Source organism: Neltuma alba, unplaced genomic scaffold (assembly GCF_004799145.2).
Source record: "Neltuma alba isolate B1F8T4 unplaced genomic scaffold, ASM479914v2 tig00001414_pilon, whole genome shotgun sequence".
Taxonomy (NCBI): Eukaryota; Viridiplantae; Streptophyta; class Magnoliopsida; order Fabales; family Fabaceae; genus Neltuma; species Neltuma alba.
In genome coordinates, this window is record NW_021632455.1 from 4,853 (window position 1) to 28,253 (window position 23,401).

The window sequence follows — 23,401 nt, forward strand, 5'->3', positions numbered from 1 at the left end:
TGACTTTTGCACAAATATAGAGGGAAAGGGGGGCTCACGGAACACCGTGGTGCTACATGCTGGAAAGTATATCTCACTCACTCATTGATGCGCGTGGGGACCACCCGTTCTTCCCGTGCTCAAATATCAGCCTCTCTCGTACACTATTTATATATTTAGAGCATGACGCTCACTTTTCTAACTTATCTCTTTTCTTTCTTTTTTTTTTAATCTTATATTTTCATCTTACATCAAATAAAAACAATTAAAATTTTTTTTTTAAAAAAATCCTCTCTCTTTCTGTCTCTCTCCCCCCCCCGGCACTGTATGTAACTGTGTAATGACGAGACAAAGCTTTCAAACGCTTCATAAAGTTCAAAAACTACGCGTCCCTTCCTTCTCACAACGATCACCAGCAAAAACCCTAAAACTTTCTCTCTCTTCTTTCGCTTTCTCTCTCTCCCCACCTTCCCCCTCCGCGTTTTCCCGGAATATCCTTTCCTGCTTTTATTTTCCGGGAATTCCGATTCTGCTTTGCTTACTATTACAAATTAACTCACACTTGTCTCCTACTAATTTTTTTATTCCTTCCATGTATGGAAGACAAAGACAAAGCAGCATCATCATCCCGCCCTGCAATATCTCCGACTGAGTTCACCGCCGACTCTTCCAGCTGGGCGCTCGGGCCTGATGACTCTGACGATGTCTATTTCTTCTCTGGCGACCGAAGTACCAGCAGGATGCTCACCGACTTCGGGTGGAATCTCGAACCGGATCAACCGCACCGGATCGGTGTCGATGACACGTCTCAAGTGGCGGGAGGAGAAGGCGGGAGCAGAGGAGGTGGATTGTGGTTTCCGGATCACTCTGCTCCGGGTGGCTCCACGGAACAAGCTGATAAGGCGAACGCGATGGCTGCCGATGCGTCTACATCCAATAATCAATCGGTGTCTTCGAGCTCCAGCGAGGATCCGCCCGAGAAGTCCACCGTCTCAGACGAAAAACCGCCGGAGATACCGTGAGTGGGTTGTTTATTCTTCCCTCTCGTGTGATGAAATTGGTAATTAGGTCGAAATTCAGGGGCATAAATAAACGCAGTCGCGTTAAAATAAACGAGATGTAGCAATCAAATCAGAATCGTATCGAGCTGCGCCTTGTTTGTTTGTGCTTATTTAACTCTGTCTTCCATGGGGGAGAGTGCAATCAACTGTCCGTACAATCTAGAATCTGGCCACACAGGAATACAATATGGAGTATTCTCTGCCAGTTTTTCCTTCTCCTCCTCCTTCTATTATTCTTCTTCTTTCTTTTGGTTGGAGTAAACCGAAAGTTGAGCCGCTTAGGGAAAACAATATTGGGGTCCGAAGAGGAAGAACCAGTTGTCGGGTCAGTCAAAAGTGAGCGCACCAGCGCCGCCGTTATTGCGGCGGGAATGGCGTGCTCGAACCCACCCAAAACTCTGCCGTTTTAGAAGTTTTGTTACTTTACGTAATAGGCATTGTTTGCACAAAAGTAGGAATGATGGGAGAGAAAAATCTAACACAACACATTTTCTATTAGTAGTAATGACGGGCCATTTTTTGGCCTTTATTAACTTGGGGCTTGGAGACATCTACCCTCTATTTTAAGTATTTAAATTTATTTTTTTAAATTAATATCTTAAAAAGTTATCTTTATTATTTAGGATAATGTGGCGGTGCTTAAATGGAGTCTACCATGTTGATCCCCAATTTAATTTGAACATATTTTTTTGGCCTGTGATTTGAATGAAGAATAGCTCAGTACGTATGTATAGCATTGCCCAGTGACTTGATGAAGATGTGTATTTTCTAGTTGAACTGAAGTTTTTAGGTTTTAATGTGGAATTAATGTCTAGAGAATTGTTTTAAATGTGAGGACAATGTGGTGTGCTCTTAAAATAGAGTTTGTCTTAGTTGATGCCCAAAATAAGTTGAAGATATCCCAGTGTGTGTGTAGTATTAACAGATTGTGTCTGCTATGTGATTTGTATTAGTTTCATCATCTTCACTTCAAGAATGCTTGCGTGTGTTTGTTGTTAATTAAAGGCGAACGGCCTCTTCTTTACTTACTTGCATTTCATGTTGGCTATGGCTTAATTAGTATCAGTAACAGTACATATATGGTAAAAATATGCATTTTGTCGTCATCGTTTTTGTCTCTGAATGATATGAGGCTGATAATTGTGTTGGGCGTCTTTTGTAGGTTTCTTTTATGCACAGCATAGTTTCGTTTTTTGCTTTATTAGTGCATACAAAGTTGATTTCTCTGATAATTTAAGATTATGATGGTATAATTTAAAAATTCGCCCGTGCAAAGAAAGCTGATTTCCCCCCATATCTTATCATCAAAGTGGTTGACCATTATATACGGCTACACCGGATTTATTTAAGGATACTTATCGCTTTCACCGACATATAATATATTAATGATATGGAATCTTTATAATAACTTTTATAGCATCCCATTCGATGCATGAGTTATCTTCAATTTATTTACAGTATATTTTATGGGATTACTGTACATTGTTATCGAAGAAGATCAGATTTGATGTTGCCTAAAGTTATCACATGAATATACATCGTTTATGATCAATTTCTTGGTATATATGTTTGAATTTCCAGTACTGTGTTTTTTTTATAATTATTTTGACAAATGTAGGTGGCATATTTTGTAGGATTAAAAGTAAAAAGAAGGGGCAGAAGCGAATACGGCAGCCGCGGTTTGCATTTATGACAAAGAGTGAAGTTGATCATCTTGAGGATGGCTACAGATGGCGCAAGTATGGCCAAAAGGCCGTAAAAAATAGTCCATTTCCTAGGTGGGTACCTACATTTTCTATACAAAGTTAAATTTCATAATGAACCAAAATTCTTGGCTATCTCATTACTCAACCCTTCTGTTCTAGTCTTCCCTTGATATGCCAAATATAATTTGAAATCTTACATGTTCGGAAAGCAGAATGAGGAGGATAAATAATCATGGTAGAGAATAGAATATGACAGATCATGATAAGAATCCTAATGTGCTATTTATATATGTATATATAATGGAGCAGACGTTTAATTTGAATATGAAACTTCTTGCTGATTATTCATATTCTCAACTATGGACAAATATACCATACCTATAATCTTTGTACTGATTAGTCTCTGCAATAGCCAGCGCAGTAGCTCGCTGTACTTTAGCTGGAATAGATAATAATTTGCACAATAATAATGCTTTCTTCACACCTCTCTGGCAACTTCTACAGGTATGTTTAATTACTCAACATGATCTCAAATGGTCTCTCACTTAAACTCTCAGGAGAACTGGTCTAAACGAGACCGACTGAATTAAAATGTAGTAGTGGTACACGTCAATTTTCAAGAAACTAAACAATATTGTAGAAATTACATACGAGAGAATTTAACATTTGTAACTGTACTGTACTGTCAACTGTCAATATATGATGATCCTCCTCCTATGTGCGAATCATGAATGAACTAAATATAGTATGATTTGTTATACATGGAATACTAGCTGGTTGATTGAAGCTAGATAGATATATGTTTTTGGCACATGCAGGAGCTATTATCGTTGCACAAACAGCAAATGCACGGTGAAGAAAAGGGTGGAACGCTCTTCGGAGGACCCAACCATTGTGATAACAACGTACGAAGGGCAACACTGTCATCACACTGTTGGGTTCCCTAGAGCAGCCGGAGCATCAATCATGACCCGTCATGAAGCCGCCGCCTTTGCAGCCGCCGGCCAGTTTGCTCCGACCATGTCACACTTCTATTATCCCATCCATTTACCATCAAGAGACGACACTAACCTTTCTTCTCTGGCCCCTCCTCCTCATCACTACCACCGACGCCAACAGGCACAGGAACATGAACCAGCTGCAAGATCATCCAGCACTGTAATGTGTCCACAGGATGATGCAACCTCGCGGCAGCCTCCCACCGATCAAGGACTTCTCGGAGACATTGTGCCCCCAGGAATGCGTAATGGATGAGGAGGAACATCCATGATGGTATATATATATTTATATATAACTTCTCATATTTATTAATCTATCATCTTTTAATCTTTAAGTTATATATACAGTGTGTGCGCTTAATCTTAAAAAAAAAAAAGGATTTTCCCCCCACTGGGAGGGGTAGGATACTTGTTAATTTTTATGGGTTTTTAAGTAAACTCATAATTATTGTCATCAATTAGAAGAGATATTTCTATGAAAAAAAAGCTTATATAAAATATTTTCAATCACGAACATGATCAACACGTATATGTGGTTTTTTAAATAATAAATTACCATATGTATAATTCTTACAAACAAATGTTTTCATAGTTCAAAATCGCATCATTAAATCAACTTCTTTCAATGAGAATTCTTTGCTTGTGCAACGTCACTAGAATATGTAAAGCAACGATAAAAAGTTTATATCTAAGTGCTGCGATCCTTTTACACATACCCACCAGATAAAACAAATTAAATAAGTTAATCTATCGTAAATGGGTAGGACCTATTCATTATATGTTCTAACACGTGCTTCTACTTTTGACTGAATTTATTTGATTCTATATCTGCATCAATCAATTTCTTCGGGGAAATTAGTTTAAGATTTCACTTTGGCTATGTTGATCTTGAAGTTTATTTATATATATTATCGCTTCAATAATTTCTTTGAATGAGAATAAAAAATTTTGTTGTCTTAAAATTTTTAGAGGGATTAAGAACTTAAAAAAATCCAGAATTTTTAGTATATATTTGTTATGATCAACTGAATTTATTTGATTTTGTTACATTTATCCAACTAAAAGGGAAAATGAGAGGTAGCCATTTTTTGAGTTTTTAAACATGAGTGATCAGTTAATGAGTCCTAGGGCACAAAACTCTAGTTTGTTGTTCATATATGTGTTCTTTTTGCTGCTGTGTGGGCAGCGGGAATCTGGGTTTGCAATAGCATTTGAGAACTGCCTCAGGAAATTGAACACTTTCTAATACTAATAGACTAACAAAAATAATATAGTATCAGAGATCGATGCTCATGATAACGGCCTCAATAACATAATATAATTAGCTTTTGTTGAGGATCAATCAATAACTTGCGCACTGAGTTGCGTGCGGTCTCTGTGTTACTTTTCATAAATAAATTTAAAAAAAAAATGTGTTGGTAATGACGAGGACAGTTGTCAATTTCTAGATCCTCTAGTGTCTATTATTGCCTAGATGGAATCTCCATTGGCCTTTGGTAATCAAATGCTAAATGGGTATTATTTATTATAAATTAAAGGTAGTGGTGTAAATTGATTAGTTAGTAAGTGATCTCTTAACTGATTGATAATTACAACCATATGCCATGAAATTTACTTTTATGCTTTTACTGCTGTGAAATGGATACATATAGAGCTTTTTAATTATGTACTTGTAATTTATGCTGTTAATTAAGTAGTATTGTGTTTACTTGAGTTATTTGAATAAATAAAAATTTATCCGTTTTAGGGTATCAAGGTATGAAATTTGTTTGTAGTAGCAACTCACTAGTTATATTGAAAGATGTCAACCACTTCCTTGTTTGCTCCTTGTGATTTTTTTTTCTTCGCCATCTGGTTTAGGCATTTCGTATTTAACTAAAATGATTTTTTTATGCTGCTGAATTCTTTGTTTCTTTTGACAAACCACTGATTAAATAATTCGAATTTTCAATTACTTTGAGTAAAGTTCTCTGCATGAAAAAAAAAAAAAGAAAAAGAATATAACTCATAAAAGTAAAAATTTTGCAGAATAGGAATATGTTTGAGTTAAGATGCTTGTGATTGACCTGAAGGAGTGGTCATGCGTTATGATTGCCGACAAGCATTTGCCTCTGTGGCTAAGAACTTCTCTGATGGTCGTCTTACTAAAGATTGTGTCAGTGACTCAGTGGACTGCCCTTATCTTGATAACTACCCACTTCCTCATGGATGCTGTCTTGTCATCACCTTGAAAGTTGAAACATCCTTTCTAATTATATATATATAGACACACAAACACACACAATAATTTTCCATTTTTTATCTTTAATGACTGATTTTAAAGCTGGTTACTGTTATTCGTCCTCTGAAACCTTGCAGTGCTTGTTTTACTAGGTGGAACCCTGGTGATCTGTTATGCTTGTTTGCTCACGGAAAAGAAAGCTTAATTCTTTTGAAGTAAACCTTGTGGTATAGGACTTTGCGTGTCCTTTATTTAGTTTACCGTTGTTGTTCTCTTTAGGATTCATTGAATGGAGTCTCTTCTTTCTGCTTTCCCTTTTATGTTAATTGATAGATTGATAGATGCTATGTGTATATAGAAAGATATTTTTAGATTTACAAAGCGATAGCTTTAGGTTTTTAACTGTTTAAACTTTTTGGGAGCATTGGAGAAACTCCCTGGCTCCACGGGAAATTTAACGCAGCATGCACTTATCTTTTTGGGGCAAATCGAGGAACTTTGCGGGGCTTTAGCTGCCTTTACAATGTCAATATGTCTAACATGTACTCTTTTTAGGTGACTTTATATGGGTCACTCTCAAAATTGGAGCATGGCATGCTGCTATATATAGAAGAAGCTAATAATTCTCCTATTTGAGGGAGAAAAAGCAGAATAACAACTTAAGCACATGTTGACATTAAATTAGGTATTTTAAAATTTTTTCGTACTAAAGTATATATAAAAAAAAAGCGTCTGAATTTGTGAATTTGGTTGTGATGAGATTCTGATTTAATAGGGAAAAAATGAGATTATTAATTTAAAATAGAGAGAGGGTAGGGGTAGGCCCTAGCACTCTTTCTCTTCTCTCTGATTCTTTTTCCATTGGGATCCTCTCTGATAGAAGGACCCAGTTTGTACAACCACTCCTTTTGAATTCTGAAGACGAAGTTATGTACAGTCATCTGTACGAGATAATTTCATGCAGGCTAATTTAACTGCAGTTTTAGTGATGCATATGGGAGTTGGGAATAGTTTGGGTAATTAGTTTAATATCTTTATAAACAGGGTCCCAAGAGATGTATTCAATGTCCTGTGGAACAAATTACCACCAGTTTCTTCTATTTTTCTTGTTGAGTTGACTAGAACGCAAAGCAAAACTCATATTCAGTGGAATGTGAGAAGAATGATGAGTTTTACCCCAAAAAAAAAATAAATAAATAAATTTAAAGAGTGAGGGATTTGATGGTTGTGCTAAATTAATAGCTCCCCTTTTCTGGTTAATAAAGAGACGTATGGCGTTAGGTGTGTCTGTTTATTATATATTACTATTCATGGACCAAATTTATGAATGAATTTCCTAACAATGATATAAAAATATTCTTGTATCGAAAAATTTATTAATAAACTGTAAGCTGACAATAATAAGTGTTGGATAACAAACAATAAGAAATGTGCTTGTAATAATAAGTTATTTATTAATAAGTTGTGAACTAATAATAATAAATGTTAAACAACTAATGACAAAAAATATACTGAAAATAACAAATTTGATTGTTTTTGTTTAAAAAAAATTGATATGAAAACATTTTAGTCATTTGATTATATTTGTTAAAATATCAAATCAGACACTACTTCTTCTAAAATTTTAAACTCTTATATACCTATATTAAAATATTGTAATTTTTATCTCTTTTTTTTTACGTCATTTTTTGATTTCATTGAAACTAAGATCTGGATTCTGTCAGTGTAATAATCCAAGGGTAAAATTATACCCAAATCTAAAATTCTAAATAACTGATGGCCTAGCTGGGGTAGGGTGGTGAGAAGTCTGATATATGGAGATGCTGATCTCAACTTGCGGGGTGACCCAGCGAGCACCATAAATGCCTGTGCCCATATCTCCCTCTCTGTGCAAACATGTGATGACCTGACACTGTTCATTCATTCACATATTATTTTGATGGTTCCTTGTCATGGCACTGTTCTCTCATCTCATCAATTCTGTTCACTAATCTGAGTCTCTCTCTCTCTCTCTCTCTCACTCTTTGTTTAACACAGTTTGAAGGGTCAATTATATATATCCTTGTCATTTCAGATCCAGCAGTTGAAGAAGGGCAAGGCCAGTACACAAGGAAAGCCAAACAAAAAAAGGAGAGAAGCAATATGGGTGGATATGCCTTACATTACATTCTCTGAACAAGTAGGCCACAGAAGGCACCCATTTTTTAAGCAGCTCCTAGCTTTTCTGATCTCTCTCTCTCTCTCCCTCTCGAGAAGATCACTATCAGATACCATTACTATTCATGCATGGAAGTCCCATATACAGTACCAGCAGGACTCTAGTACCAGGTAACTCATTTCTGGTCCACCCGAAGCTTAATTTCTGTATAATTCATTTTTACTCAACAAATGGTTCGTATATATTTATTTAACTGTTGGGTTTGTATATATAGTTCACAATTGACTTGTGCTTCAATTTCAAGCTGCTGGGGTATCCTGAAAAACAGTAGTTCATCTCTTGGATTTCTCATGTCATCCCTCTGATCCATAATAAATCATGTTCTCTTAAATTAAACACGCCAACTTTTATATATTCTTTTGTTTAAAACGAAACTATCAAATTTAATCGCTCATTAACTTTCATATTAGATCAGAGAGGGATGGGGACAACTTCTTTTTCGCTTGTCAGCTCAGCTGTACGTAGCTTCACTGTATGGTTACGTGGGATGATTTGGAAATAATGCAAGTTGCTTAATATATTTATTTGTGCAGTGAAATAAATTAAAGGGAGTTAGAATAATATTCTCTCCGGTCTTATTTATAATATTCAAACTTGTGAAAAGGTGCAGTTTATTTTATAAGCCTTTAATTTGTATTTTTCTTAACATTTAATACGTTTTTTTCAATGTTATTTTTAATTATTTTTCTCTTATCATATTGTTTTCATTTTTTTCTCGTTTATTATAAAAGTATATTTAAAAACAAAAACATATTCCTAATCTATTTATTGTTTTTGTTATGTGTGAATTAATTATTTAAAATTTATAATAAAAATAAGGAGTACATGTGAAAGCGATGGAAACAGAAAAGGGCCCAGCGTCTTTTAAATAAAAACGGTGCTTTGGTTTGGCGGATTTGCTTTGGGACGGAAGAGCGCAATCAATTGCGCGGAAATCGAAATTGCTTCAAAGTCGGTACCCTCCTCCACATTGGTTGCTTTGCATTGGCCCAAAGAGAACAAAGGTAAACAAACACACATTAGGCTTTAAAGTCGTTTTTAATATTAAGTATTTTGAAACACTAAAAAAACAGAGAAATTAGTTTTTTGGCCTTGAATGAGAAATTATTTTTGAAAAACTTATTAAAAATATTAGAAATAATTTTATCAATCTTTTTTCATAATCACATCACATACTCCTCGTGTTTTTACGATGAGTTATTTATAGGAAAAAAGTTTGGTCCCAAGATTATTAATGATTATTTTATAATTTTAGTCATATCTAATTCCTAAAAGAAAAAGAGAAAAGAAGAGAGACGTGAAAATGATTTGTAAATGTTGATAAGAAAATTTTTTTTTAATAAGGGTCAACTTAGGAAATTGCATCAGTTTAATAAGGGCGAATTTAGAAAAATACATCAATTTAATGCATTTCTTTGATATGTAAAAAATGAGTTATGAGTGACTTATAATAGATATTAGAATAGTATAACAAACTCTATTTTTGTGAGATTGATGTGTTTAAAATGGGGCATAATATTATGTATTTATATCTTTTCATCATTTTAGAAAAAGTTAAATATCAGTGGAAAATTCATATATTCATAATTAAGAATAGTGCAACTTTAATGTATCAACTAAAGATATGAATGTAACACTTGTAGATGTCGCTTTATTATGCAACTACCATTGTCCCTTTTCACTCCTATCTTTTTCAAATCTCATTATCACAAAACCTCCAACTTGCTCTTTTTTCTTCTATTTAATTTCTCTTCTCTTTTTATTTATTTATTTTAATTTTTTAATCGCTCCTGTCCACCCTTGCCACACTCGCCTAGGGATTCCCTCTTATCTAAATATGTACCACTTTTTTAATATAAGATTTATTTAACTAATTTAAATAAATTAAGAAAATTCTTTAAATTAGTTATTTGTTAAAAATATGTATTAGTTTTTTTTTCAAAATACCATTTTAACTCAGTTACAGTGAAATTATACCTTAATAAAAATTTTCTTAACATGTGTAATCAATAAGAATAATTTTAAAATAAATAAATATGAGAAACAAAATAAATTTAAATATTATATTTAAAATCAAACTCAATCTCTAACTAGTCTTTTATAAATGGTATTATAAAGCTAATATTGTCCAATAGATCATAACCGCACCTTCGATCAAATGGCCCACAACTTCCCATGCCCTGTAAACACCAATATCAATTATTATTGTTGCATTTAATTCAAGCTAATGTTGCAGCGTGAATCATGCCTATTTTTGTTTGTTGCCATAAATAATTGTTTATTTAGGATATGCTTACACATTCACATTTTAAAAATTATTTTTCCATCACATACTTTTGAACCATTTAAAAATTCCAACAGCTAGAATAATAATGAATACTACTATTTAAAATAACCAAGGCGATATTTTTTCCTTAAATAATTTATTATATTGGCAAACAAATCATGCCAAGTTGGCAAGTTGCAAAACCAACACAAGAAATTGAATGGATAAAAAATTGCTTTCCGGGGGTACAAAAAATTGTTTTTTGGCTCAATATACTATCCCGATTATCAATATAAAAACTACCTAATTAATTTGAATAAATAAAAAGAATGAAGTAAATTAGTCAAATATAACAAATATAACATGATCTCTTCAAAATATCCTAGTGTCAGTGTATAACATTAGATTATAAGTCAATTTATAAATTAAATAAATTGCTTAGGGGAAGAATGATAAATACAGAAAACAAAATTAATTAAAATATTATATTTAAGACCAAATCTAACTTTTCGAATGCGTTTTATATTAAGCACTGGAGTGAGTGCTTTTCCCTTCAGAAACAAATAGGAGAATGACACGTAAGGAACAAGAAAGAAAATTAATTATTTTCAAATGCCATCATGTTCCACTCATCTTTTTCTTCTCTTTCCATTTGTATCAACCACAAAAAATCATAAATTACGGAGAAGGAGCAACGTTAAAAATAATAAATAAATAAATGGTCGAAAATGTGCTTATGTGATTGGCAAATATCGCTTAATTGCTAATTCCGGAAGTTGAGATGTAAACCCTGAAAGCTCAATTATAAAACCTTGAAAGATCACTTAGAAATTAGCCTAGTGAATTATAAAAATTTCGTAAAGTCTAAAAGAATAGTTTGTAAATCTTGAATGTTCAGTTGTAAATATTTTTAAAAAAATCAATTGAAAAATAGTTGTAAATTATGGATCAAATTCAAATACTTTAGAGGTCTTACTTATTCTTGTACAGCTAGATGGGAAGAAGGGTGAGAACCAAAGTAAACACTAAAGCCCAAATAAATGTAGCTATTGGGTCGGCTGCGTAGCCCAAGCCCACGATCTAAATGGATTGTGGACAATTCTGTCTTGCCAATGAAAGTTAGGTCTAGCAAAAGGGATTAATTCCTCATAATATGACGAACTAAAATTTGAATTCTCACTTAGAAGTATGTCCACATTTAGTGTTCAAACAGGATTGTCTTTATTAAGAGGATTTGTTACCTGTTGCTAGCAAAACAAAATGTCTACCTTCTGAAGCGACTCACCAAGGATGATACTGTGACCTCCGATGACATTATTCCCTATATTCCCGTCTCACTCATTGGAAAGCTTGAAGGAGCGAATTTGAAATGACGTGTTAACTGTCACTGATAGCATCAAACTTAATTTTCTTTCCTATAAGGATAAGTTACTTCACAGTGAAATTGGGATATATAAGAAAGAGATGAAAGATCAAAGAGTTTTCCGCCTAACAACCAGGACCATCTTTTACTCTGTCTAAAGAGTTTGGAATCGAATCATGTTGTTTTGAACTCTTAAGAGATACCAAGAAAAAAATATGGACTGAATTTGACCGATTCAACTTAAAAACCGGCCAATAATCCAGTTTGGTTCGTGCATTAAACCACGCAGGAGTTGAACTAGTATCAAACCAATTAAACTGGGGGTAAACCGGTATGAATTAGTTTGAATGATTATGTTACTATTAGTCTTTTTTTTTTTTCTTCTCATATCTCAGTCACTGTAGACTTGAAATGAATTTTAATGATGATTTTTGTATCAATGATTATTAATTTTAGTTATTAATAAATCGTAGAGATCAAAATTCTTAATTTTGTTGTACTTTGTTATTGTTATAATCAAACTATTGTTATATTTCCTTATATCTTATTATTAGTGATTGTTAATGTTATATTTTGTTATTTTCAATTAAATTATATCATTTTAATATAATCGGTTTGACCATGAGTTGACCCCAATCTGATCAACTGACCCTTGAATTATTATCTCAATTAATTTGGTATCTAGTTCGGTTTTTTGTTTCTTGAGAGATACTAGTTAGGCTAACATAAGTTTTCATCATTCAAGTTCTTTCAAACAATGGCTTAGTAATACTACTTGCGGTCATAAATATAATATGTAGTTTGTATAGTAACAAATAATATTACTTCAAATCCTAGTTTAGGACTAGATGTAGTATTATTTGTAAGTCACAACATGACGATATTTCTATATTCATTAGGGAGTTATTGAGTCATGTTCTCCAACACAACACAAGATGGGACATTAGTAATACCTAATGAATTACCTTCTTTAGGTTGGTTCAAGAGTAATGTGATGGTTCCAAACAAACACTTACCCTGGATAATATCGAGTAGTTCAAATTCAATCATCAATTCATCATTTTACAAAAAATAAATCTAGCATAGTTCAACGTATTGCTTAGATTTTACCCTGTATTTATATTAAATTTGGAATGTAATGGACATATTTCTTCAGCTATATGTGGCTTTCAGAGAAAATTATTCACTTCAACAAAATAATATTATGTATATAATACTTCTGATTCTTAATATAAGAGCTAATTGATTATTTTCAGTATATTAAAAAAGTTTGTTAAGTTAATTATTTGTAATAAATAGGTGCTATTTTCCTTATAATACTCTTGCCAATCATGTGCATTAACTAAAGTCACAATTTGATAGAACATTTAACATGTGTAACTACTACAAAGACTATTTTAGAAAAATAGATAAACATAAGAGACAAAGTAAATTAAAGTCCTATATTTAGGATCAAATTGAATATCAAATTAGTTTTTATATTAATTACCAACACTAAAGACCAGAGACCAATATTAAGGACTAGAGGCAGTATTTCTTTAGAGTGAAACTTTCACTTCAACAGATAAGATGGATAAAAAATCAAAGGTACTTGCAAAATGTGGGAAAGAAGTGATAACTAAAGCATACAATTAGACAAAGATCTGTACAGCTTGGACAAAATTCCAAACTTAAGCCAGCCTTTTTTGAGCAATCAGCATATTATTCTGCACCTTGGGATCAATGAGACTTCCACTTTTTGGAGGGTCAGAAACTACTAATCGCCTTGTACCATATTTACATGTTGCATCACCGTTCTCCAAATTTTTCTTCCTCCAGAGGATCTCGCATCAAGGCAATATCCAGTCTTGCCATGAATAAAACTGAAACTTTTCCAGTGAATGGTAGGATGGGGCTCTCAACTCATCATAAAATATCTGATCTGATGTGGTCCAAAATATAAGACCAGAACCGTCTTATCTTATACAGTTTAACTTTGCTTTACATCAACTTTGTTCTGAGAATTGCTTTCATCACCTTCAATTCAATCTTGATCAATAAATTTGCAGGGTGTGGGATAAACCAAGGGAATATTGCTTTGAATATGCATCAGGCAATGAGAAATCCTTTTTTTTTTTTTTAATAATCAGACCCTGCCATGAGCAATAGTGCTGTTGTGGAATACTCCTGCATGAACGAGACACAAAAATCAAATAGGTCCAACTGATGCATATTTTAATACCAAACCTTCTTAACTGTTAGCAATGAAATTTTTGAAAAAAGATTGCTAATGCAACTATTTTGGTATCTAAGAGGGGTCAAAGAAGATACTGAATTACTGAAGAACAATCAATACACCGATATAGCTTCTCTAGGGAAAATGGAGAACTACTTGTCATCAGCAGCTTCTGCCCATATAACTCTTTATTACCTACGCATTCTTATAAAAAGAAAAGGGTTAATACAAATTTTGATCTCTCAAATTTAAGCCCAATTTGATTTTAGTTCCTGAAATTTAAAACGTGTGGTATTGGTCCCTCAAATTATGTCCGTTTATGTCTGTTGATCCCTGGCTTCTTGGCACCGTTAAATCCTGCTGATATGGAATTAACACCGTTATGTGCTGAGTTGGACCACATGACCTGGTAATGAACCGCTGAGCTGGCATCCTGGTGTCACGTTAGCTGGAGATGGACTGAAAAAAGAAAAAAAAAAGGGGGAATCAAAGGCAAAACGCAGGGGACGACGGTGGAAGAAAAAACAAAGGGGAAAGGGTTTAGATAGAATCTGCACGAGTGGAGAAAGGAAACAAAGATCCGGTGAAGGCGAAGGCAACAAAGATCCGTGAAGGTGACAAAGAGTCAGCAAACGCGACCTAGATCCGCTGAAGGCGACGAACATTCGGCAAACGCAGGTAAGGATGATTGGTGTTTGGTAGGTTGTTGATATGGGTTTTCAATTTTTGCAATATCATATCTCTCCATCTCGTCTTCAACATCTAATTCAACTTAGGCTGTAGTCAGGTGGAATGGGGTCAAGCAGGAACTCGTCATCGTCGACTGTGGCTAGAAGGATGGGAAAAAGAGGATTTGAAAAATGCAGATGTGGGGACGATCTTGTGGTTTTCACTTCATGGACTGAACAAAATTATGGTAGAAGATTTCTTAAGTGACCAAATTACAAGGTTAGTGGCTGATAAAATTTTTTTGTCACATTTGATTGAGTTATTGGATGTTTGGTGGGTTGTTTTTGTTTGATGGCCTCTGGAATTACCTGGCTTTCAGGAGCAATGGTCATGCAATTATTTTGATTGGATTGATGCACCGGTTGAGAATCCAATGTTAGAGGAGTTGAAGAAGATGAAGAAAGATGGTGATGATATGAGAAGGAGGATGAAGAGACTGGAAGGTGTTATATTTGTAGTTGTTATGGTGAATGTATTGTTGTTGTGTAAATTGCTGATGTAGCAGAAATTGAGTGGGATGCTTGTGTAATTGTGGTTGGAATTAACTTGCACATTCGGTCATTCCCAGATCTGGAAAACATGTACTGACATTTTAGGCGTCTGTTTGATTGAGTAAAAGTTCATTAATCTGGAAGAGGCCTTTATTGGTCATTGAGTTGAATGTTCTCTGATCAGTTCGCTGTATTTATTCTAAAGAGAATTATGGCAGCAACATTTCCTGTGTTAACAGAAAGCAAAATGACACTTCGAATGTGGTAGGAAGAATAATAAGAGTTAATTTATTGATATCATGCATCGGATTGGTGGCACGCCCAAAAGTGCTCTCCCTTTTAAATCATTCAGCTCGCTGTAAAGTTGGTAATAATCAATATAAAGAATAGTTTTGTTTCTTTTTCTTTTTTCTTTTTTGGTTGACCGAGGGTATAAAGAAGGGTGGTCACTGTGCATAGCAGACGCGCATGACACTAACAGATACGCATGACACTCACATTCTTCTTTGACCCGCGGTATAAAGAATAGTATAATGTACATGTATATATTAAATTCCTTCGTGTAATTCTTTTTGTTTGGTAGAGATTCCTTCGTCTAATTCTAAATATAAACCATTAGTTATTTGAAAAAAGTTAATTAAACCATTAGTTATCTATAATAATATTTGTTCATTTTATTAGTGAATAACTTGAGGGAAATTTTACATAACCGGGAGCCAGAACTGATTAAAATCTTATACATGAGACTGAAGCAAACACCTTAGGTAACTTATATACTTAAGACAGGAAGACACATCTATCTATAACTTATATACTTAATATATACAATTATTTCCTTTTGATAGGAAGACACCTTCATCCATGATTTTGAAGGTCACAAATATATCCAAAATATGCTGCAAACTAAAGTGATAAACATTTTGAAGGTCACAAATATATCCAAAATATATAATTACACAAGTGACAAATAGTCCGACAATATGCTTCTTATGTAAAGCCAAAATACTTCCAAAACATGCTTCATTCATGAAGGCACAATACTTGCTCTATATGCTTCCCATTGCAATTTTTAATGTCAAGGTTGACTGCTACCCGGAGGAGTTGCAACAATTGACTCTTGAGTAGAAGATGATTGCTTTCTCTTGATTGGAAGCTTGTTAGGTCTAGTGGGTTGCTTGCAAGTCCGCCGATTGTGTCCTTGTTTTCCACAATTAGAGCATAAGAAGGTGCGATATTGTCGCTTCTCATGTTCTGTCTCAGCTGATTGTTGTTCGTCCAATCCTTTCTTTCGTTTTTTTGTTGGCCTTCCAGGACGCTTGTGATATACGAGAGGTTCAATGGGCTCACCATCAGCTTTCTCCCACAATGCTTCACCATTGATTGGCTCAATAACAGGTGAGTAACACGCAACAAATGATTGCAATGTTAAATACTTGTTCACATAATCATGTGAATCCTCCCTCTTGGCATAAATACAAGCAGCTGCATGTCTATAACATAATTAATGCTCAGAATTCAAGCAATAGAGGGAAAAAACAGATTTACTATGAAATATAGACAGCAAGCATATATAATTTTACCTGCATGGGATTCCATTTAGTTGCCACCAATAACAACTGCAAGTTTTGGCGGTGAGATCAACCTTGAACTTGTGAGTATTGAATGACACTTCATACCGGTTGTTTCCCGCATATCTAGCCTCCCATTTTCGACATTCTGCAACTTCTTTGTCCAATCACTTGCGAGGTCGCGGACACACAATACCCTTATCACGGTACTTATCGGCTTTGACACGATTTTCTGCAAACCGAGTCATGAGATATGTCCGAATCCAATCAAGCAAACTAATAATTGGAAGTTCTCGTGCCTCCAGTAATCTTCCATTAAAAGACTTCGTGATATTGTTTGTGATCGTATCGCATTTACTGTATGCATCAAAATGAGACCTGTTCCAACAACTTGGAGGGATTGCCATCAAATGATCATGAGCTCCGCTACAAATAGCCTTCAACTCATTCATACGGTCTCTCTAATCAGATTGCACGGTTGCCTTTGCAGCACGGAGAACTAAGTCACAAATAAGAGTGCCTCCTCCATATTTGACCTTGATATTAGAATACAAATGGCGCACACAAAATCTGTGTTCCGCACCTTCTAATAATTCTTCAAATGTTAGTACAAGACCCTGCGCAACACAAGCCACAACTAAGAATCTACACAACACAAACCGTAAGTATATTCCACACCTTCTATGTAAATGACAACTTCATACTAAACCAGTCCGGATCCAAAAAAATTTGAATTTGAATGTGAACCCTTTTTACCACATGTGAGTGACAGCTAGATACTAACCTTGATGACCTAATATATTTGAATCTGAATGTGAACCCCTCTTGCCACGTGTTGGGAAAGAAAAATAAAAAAATGGGTGATGAACAACTGAAAGCATGCTCGGTCAAAATATCTTTTTATATACTATGCTTCCGTGACCCAAGCATGCTCGGTGGAAAAAGTAATATGCTTTTGTTTATTCTGTAACTTTTTGGTCCACCATATAAAAATCATCAAAAGCTGAACAAAAAACCTTAATTTAACTATCACAATAATTTAACATACAAATAATCCAGAATCTATATGATACAAAGAAAAGGTAAAGAAACTGTATGATACAAAAAATTTAAATATCACAATCGAAGTTTCATGTAAAGAAATATTTGATACATTTAAGATACAAATAATACAAAAAAAAATAAACTTACTTTTTGCTGGTCTGATATAAATACCCATCTCCTTTCCTGCATACTCCCAATGTCATCGAACAGATTTTTCAAAGACCATGTCCATGAGTCTCTACTTTCTGAATCAACCACAGCCCATGCTAATGGAAAGTACTGGTCATTAGCATCACGTCCTACAGCCACAAGTAATATCCCTCCATATGGACCCTTTAAGAAACACCCATCTAACCCAATGATCAGTCTACAACCCGCTACAAAACCTCGCTTCACAGCACCTATGCACTCATATAATCTCTTGAAAACAGGAGGATGATTTACGCAAGACTGATCAGTAAGTAATGCAAATGTTGTTCCTAAGTTACATTTCCTCACTTCATCACAATAATCTCTTAATTTATGATATTTCTCCTTATAGTCACCATCAATCAACGCCTTGGCCTTTTTTCTAGCCATGTAGGCCTTCCACACAGAAACATCAACCATGTAGTGTTCTCTCACTGACGCAATTATATCCGCCAACTTGATGTTTTTGTTTCTCTTCATGATGTGAACTATCTTTTCTGCAATCCACTTGTAGCTAGCATTCTTTCCTTTTAAGGATACCCCACATGTATGTTTTGAGTGTAATGTCTTCAACCGATATGTTAACTCACCTCTCACTTGGCTCACAAACATTAACCACTTGCATTCAACATGTGCACATTTGACCCTACACCTCACCTTATCATTCTTCACAAATTTGATTTCATATCCATGGAGCAAGGCATACTCTCTAACTGCATCTTTAAACTGACCAATGAAAGTAAACTCCATACCTAACACAAATTTAAACTCTTTGCACATCTCTACCGGATTATATCTTACTCTGTTAACGTTGCCTTCTCCTTCATCGTCTTCTTCACTTGATCTTTCACTTTCATCAATTCCCTCTGACTCATGATCAGATAACAGGCCCAATATATCTTCCTCCCTTGCCTTAACAACATTATTTTGTCCTCTACCATCAGGTTCGGCTCTCCAAAATTCTGAACTCTCTACAACTTCTTCTAACACATCATTTACTCCCACATCTACATATTCTGAAAAATAATTATCATCAATTTCCTCCTCTTCACTGTTCTCAAAGTCTGAGAACACAGACCCTGATTTTGTTTCGCTCCCTTCCTCCCCACCAGTATCACATCTATCACTTTTCCCTTGCTCCCTATCCATATTTAACCTGTCACGGCAAAATAGTAAACTAAACCACGACAAGATGAAACAAAACATTACATAACATCAGTCAACATGATATCAAAATTAATTTAACAATAAACAGAGCACAATGTAAGCAATGCATGAACCACACCCATTGTTCGGCAACAACATTGTACCCACAGACCATATCATCGAAATGAACAGCAACATAAACAAATTATACACGATTGTGCTCTGGTTTTGTTTAACACTGCCCACGGACACTCATCAAAACAGAGCACCAATGGGTTCAACTAACACAAATCAAAACAGCACACCCACAGACACTGACCACAGATTGCATGATGAACAAGATGGGACTTTGAGTTAGTTGAACTCAAATGCACAATGCAACTCCAATGTCACCACTATTTCGAACAGATTGCAAGATGAACAGGACGGGACTTTCAATCAATATATTTAAAGGTTCATATTTGTAGCACTTATCCTTTGACAACAGCGATGCGAACACAATGGTGATCAACAGTGTCTTCCTCGCCTTTCAACGGAAAAAAGCAAATGAATATCAGTTATAAACCTTCTTACCACGACGGCCGCCGGTAAAAGCACTTTTCCGGTGACGCCCATGTCAGTAATCGCCGGCGACGAGTGGGTCCTCTTGACCTAGCACTTTCCCCTTTTTTTTCCCTCCACAAATCGTGTTTATCGTTATGTTTGTCGTCCCCTGCGTTTTGCCTCTGATTCCCCCTTTTTTTCTTTCTTTTTTCGGTCCATCTCCAGCTAACGTGACACCAGGATGCCAGCTCAGCGGTTCATTACTAGGTCATGTGGTCCAACTCAGCACATAACGGTATTAATTCCATATCAGCAAAATTTAACGGTGCCAAGAAGCCAGGGACCAACGGACATAAACAGACATAATTTGAGGGACTAATACCACACGTTTTAAATTTGAGGGACCAAAATTTGTATTAACCCAAAAGAAAAAAGAAAATTTGTTACCTAAACCTAGTGAGATAGAGTACATAAACTAATATTACCCCAGATTTTGACAAGAGATTGATCATATAAGGCATAAAGGAGAAAAACTGTTATATTATATGCCACCCCACCATCCAGTTACATGAAGTGCCAAATAGAAAGGAATCTGCTATTTATGTAGTTTGTGCACTGCTATACACGTTATCAAAAAGATATGATGAAATGATCCATAGAACATTGAAAATAAATATAATTTTACATAGAATAAGCTGAATATAACAATAAAAGAAAGGCAGCTCAGTACCTGGATCAACTCTGCTAACTCAATTCCCATAGTCATCTTCCAGCACATAAAGAAGTTTTTTGTAAGCACTCCCATCCACAAGGTTCTTCTCTTGAAACTCCTGCAATAACCTCATTGCCTCCTGAACTCTTCCTTGTCTACATATCTCATCCAGTATAGTCCTATAAGTAATAAAATCAGCTGACCTCTGATTTTCAGTCATCTCCCACACATATTCCACTGCCTCCTCAGTCTCTCCACCAAGTGCCAAAGCATTGACCAGTGAATTATAAGATTTACTACTTGGGATTAAGCCTGCGGTCTTCATTTCATTGCATATCTCTTTAGCATTCTTCGTTCTTCCTTGCGCACACAAGCCATGTATCAAATAATCATAGGTAAAAGAGTTAGGCTTGCAAGCATAAACCCCGCCCATCTGATGGAATATCCTCAGCGCATCATTAACATGGAGAGAAAGCACATAACCTTTGATCATGGAATTTAAAGTAAATATATCAGGCTCTACCCCATCATTGACCATCTGCTTAAACAGACACCTAATAGTGTCCATATACGCATGATTTATGTAAGAGTTGCTTCCTCTGCTCAACAGTGCTGCAAAAAGGATATTATAGGTTCTGATAGAAGGTTTGCAATTCGAATTTCTGCTACTTTTCATGTGGTTGAATATATTGACAGCTCGAGTCAACTTTCGAGCTTCTGTGAAATAATATATAATGGTATTGTAAAGTGCCTCTGAACAAATTAAAGGAACTGCAAGCACTTGATTGACAACATCATCCATTTCTTGGTACATTTGTGCCGCACCGAGCTTCTGGATGGTTATGTGATAAGTGGTGGTGTTGTGCCGAAACCTGGATTGTTGTGATGCCCAATTAAAGAGCTCCAAGCAAACTAATGGGTCTTCTTGAAAAGTAATAACATTACAGAGTTCCTCAGGAGTAAACCTTGGGGAAAGTTGGGACAAGGCCAATTGAAATTGGGCCTGATCTAGAGTAGGCTTCAAGGATTTTAACAGTCGCTTACGAGCTCTTCTTCGAAATGACCTTGAAGGTGGCTTGGTTGAATAATAAACAATGCAAGAGGGCGCATGCAGGGCTGGAGTTGTTTTAGAAGAGATTTGGGAAAAGGGTCCAACTTTATGAGTCTCAAAAACAGTAATCCTAGAATTTTGTACAATGGGACTATTGAGCAAAGCTGATTCATGAAATTGTTGCCAAAATGAGTTTGCAAAGCATAGATGATTCAAAAAGTTTCTAATGGAGCAGCTACCATGTTTCAAGCAATTTCTACCAAAAGAATACATTTCTTTCACTGTCAAATAAACCCTATTTGCTTACCAGCAAAGCTAGAGATTTCCTCTTCTGTCGCCTTTCCACTTTGAGGATATTCCTGAAATTGACACAAACATCAGATTGTATGATCAAATACACTCTGAATGGTAACAGGGGCGACAACAGGGCTGGTTTTTTAATTGCCTTAGAACCAGAATTTCAGATCTAGGGTACTTTGGTAAGGTTCTGGGTGGTTGGAGTCTGGACCTGGGGTGGCTGGAGGTATGGGTGTGGAGGCGAGTCCAAATTACCTGCTCAGCGAATATATGAGCACCAGAAGCCCATCAACTAGACGCACAGTTTTCGTTAGTGAAAGAATGATAGGCCATTTCCATACTCCATCCTCCAAATTCCCCACTTAATGGAAACGTGGCTTCGCCCTTTAAAGTTTACACTATTATATTGTCCTTCACCGAGGCAGCCAAACCTGGCTTCACTGTTGAATTCATACACTGTGACACCCCAAAATCGCCATTTTACAATCACTCCCAACCATTACCATCTTATGATAAAGTGAACAATGCTGTCTTGACCAAGAAAAAGTGAACAATGCTAAGCGTTCCTTCCAACGTGTGAATAGTTTCTGATCTAATGTTGAATTAGCTCTTTACGATGATATTGGAACTGATATAATTATTAGCAAAGGACAATACCATACGGAATGATCCATAGGTACTCCAGCAAAACCAAAATACGGCATCATTGACATAGGAAGTAACCTTATTTAGTTACAGTGTATACTGAGCTTAATGGGAATAGGAGGGAGGAGGCAGCAACTGAACAGAATAGCAGAGGACGAGGGGTAAATACCACAAATAATCCCACTCATTTGGATTTTCTTACCCAGAAATAGAAACCCAAAAACGATCCAGTTCAATTTAGAACGACTGAGCCTTACCGAAAGAAGATGCGATAGGAAAGCAAATGGGAAAATTCAAGCTATGTTTGCATAAAGCTTCATCAAGAAAACGAGTTCTGTTGACACTACAAATGCAAACGTTAATCACCTGAGGCCACCATGCATCAGTCACCGGAGTTTCACCGCCGTTTCCATATCTACCCTTTCGCCCCTGCGCATCTCGTCTTCACAGCGCTGGGTCAGAGTGAAGCGAAGGGAGAATCCCAACCCAAAGTCCCTGATTATTATTATTATTATTATTTTATTAGTGAATGGCTATGATCATTTTACAGTTAACAGGTGAGATTGGTCTGTTTCATCTGGACGACGTCGTTTGCTGTTTTTGGGGATACAGCTGGACGACGTCGTTTAAAAGATCAGCCTCTGGTTCCCACATATCGCCATATCGGCTCAACATGTAATGCGGACTCGACAGAAGCGGGTCAGGATATTGTGGGTGTAGGCTGGGCTTGGGCCCTTGATTTTCACCAAAAGAAAAACTATTTTTCTTTTGTAAAGATAGAGTGCATACACAAGTTTTTGAGAGAATCTCAAAAAAAAAAAAATCTTTAAAATTTTAAAATCTTAAATAAAAAATGACTATAAAAATATTTTAAAATTTAAATATATTTTTTTTGAATTCTTCCCAGATTTTTCTCAAGTTGAAAAATGGGAGGAAAATATCTTTGACGGAAGTATTAT

The 23,401-nt window shown here is 35.4% G+C and overlaps 3 protein-coding genes across 9 annotated transcripts; 1 reads left to right on the forward strand and 2 right to left on the reverse strand.

Moving 5' to 3' along the window:
• Positions 1-313: 313 nt before the first annotated feature.
• On the forward strand, positions 314-8,396 carry LOC114756889 (probable WRKY transcription factor 57). Of its 6 annotated transcripts, XR_003741516.1 has the most exons (5): positions 314-997; positions 2,675-2,818; positions 3,565-4,018; positions 6,118-6,192; positions 8,040-8,396. XR_003741516.1 is itself a non-coding variant. In XM_028945861.1 (4 exons), the coding sequence occupies exons 1-3, from the start codon at positions 576-578 to the stop codon at positions 3,998-4,000; spliced, it is 1,002 nt and encodes a 333-aa protein (XP_028801694.1). In that variant the 5' UTR covers positions 314-575; the 3' UTR covers positions 4,001-4,018; positions 8,003-8,396. The 6 variants fall into 6 exon arrangements, 5 of the variants coding, with proteins under 5 accessions (XP_028801694.1, XP_028801705.1, XP_028801686.1 ...); XM_028945861.1 differs by lacking the exon at positions 6,118-6,192 and having other exon boundaries at positions 8,003-8,396; XM_028945872.1 differs by lacking the exon at positions 6,118-6,192.
• Positions 8,397-13,326: 4,930 nt separating this feature from the next.
• Positions 13,327-23,096, reverse strand: LOC114756915 (pentatricopeptide repeat-containing protein At2g27800, mitochondrial-like). The gene is made up of 5 exons (XM_028945884.1): positions 23,053-23,096; positions 22,809-22,884; positions 21,808-21,859; positions 20,468-21,166; positions 13,327-13,978 (listed from the first exon to the last, which is right to left on the reverse strand). Exons 1-4 carry the CDS (start codon positions 23,094-23,096, stop codon positions 20,487-20,489), a joined length of 852 nt encoding a protein of 283 aa, XP_028801717.1. The 3' UTR covers positions 13,327-13,978; positions 20,468-20,486.
• LOC114756879 (uncharacterized) lies at positions 14,351-19,512 on the reverse strand. 2 transcript variants are annotated; one of them, XM_028945833.1, is made up of 2 exons: positions 18,506-19,512; positions 14,351-14,627 (listed from the first exon to the last, which is right to left on the reverse strand). In XM_028945833.1, exons 1-2 carry the CDS (start codon positions 19,252-19,254, stop codon positions 14,408-14,410), a joined length of 969 nt encoding a protein of 322 aa, XP_028801666.1. In that variant the 5' UTR covers positions 19,255-19,512; the 3' UTR covers positions 14,351-14,407. The 2 variants fall into 2 exon arrangements, with proteins under 2 accessions (XP_028801666.1, XP_028801659.1); XM_028945826.1 differs by having other exon boundaries at positions 14,351-14,623; positions 18,502-19,512.
• Positions 23,097-23,401: the final 305 nt, after the last annotated feature.

Excerpts from the sequence above, each read along its gene's own strand:
- LOC114756889 (XM_028945861.1), top strand. The coding sequence starts at position 576 with ATGGAAGACAAAGACAAAGCAGCATCATCATCCCGCCCTGCAATATCT. Across the intron at positions 998-2,674 it reads GAAAAACCGCCGGAGATACC|GATTAAAAGTAAAAAGAAGG; the intron begins GTGAGTGGGTTG and ends CATATTTTGTAG. Across the intron at positions 2,819-3,564 it reads AAAAATAGTCCATTTCCTAG|GAGCTATTATCGTTGCACAA; the intron begins GTGGGTACCTAC and ends TGGCACATGCAG.
- LOC114756879 (XM_028945833.1), bottom strand. The coding sequence starts at position 19,254 with ATGTTTTGTTTCATCTTGTCGTGGTTTAGTTTACTATTTTGCCGTGAC. Across the intron at positions 14,628-18,505 it reads AAGAGAAACAAAAACATCAA|GTTGCCTTCGCCTTCACCGG; the intron begins GTTGGCGGATAT and ends TCACGGATCTTT.
- LOC114756915 (XM_028945884.1), bottom strand. The coding sequence starts at position 23,096 with ATGTGGGAACCAGAGGCTGATCTTTTAAACGACGTCGTCCAGCT. Across the intron at positions 22,885-23,052 it reads TTAAACGACGTCGTCCAGCT|ACGAGATGCGCAGGGGCGAA; the intron begins GTATCCCCAAAA and ends AGCGCTGTGAAG. Across the intron at positions 21,860-22,808 it reads CTGATGCATGGTGGCCTCAG|GAATATCCTCAAAGTGGAAA; the intron begins GTGATTAACGTT and ends TGTCAATTTCAG.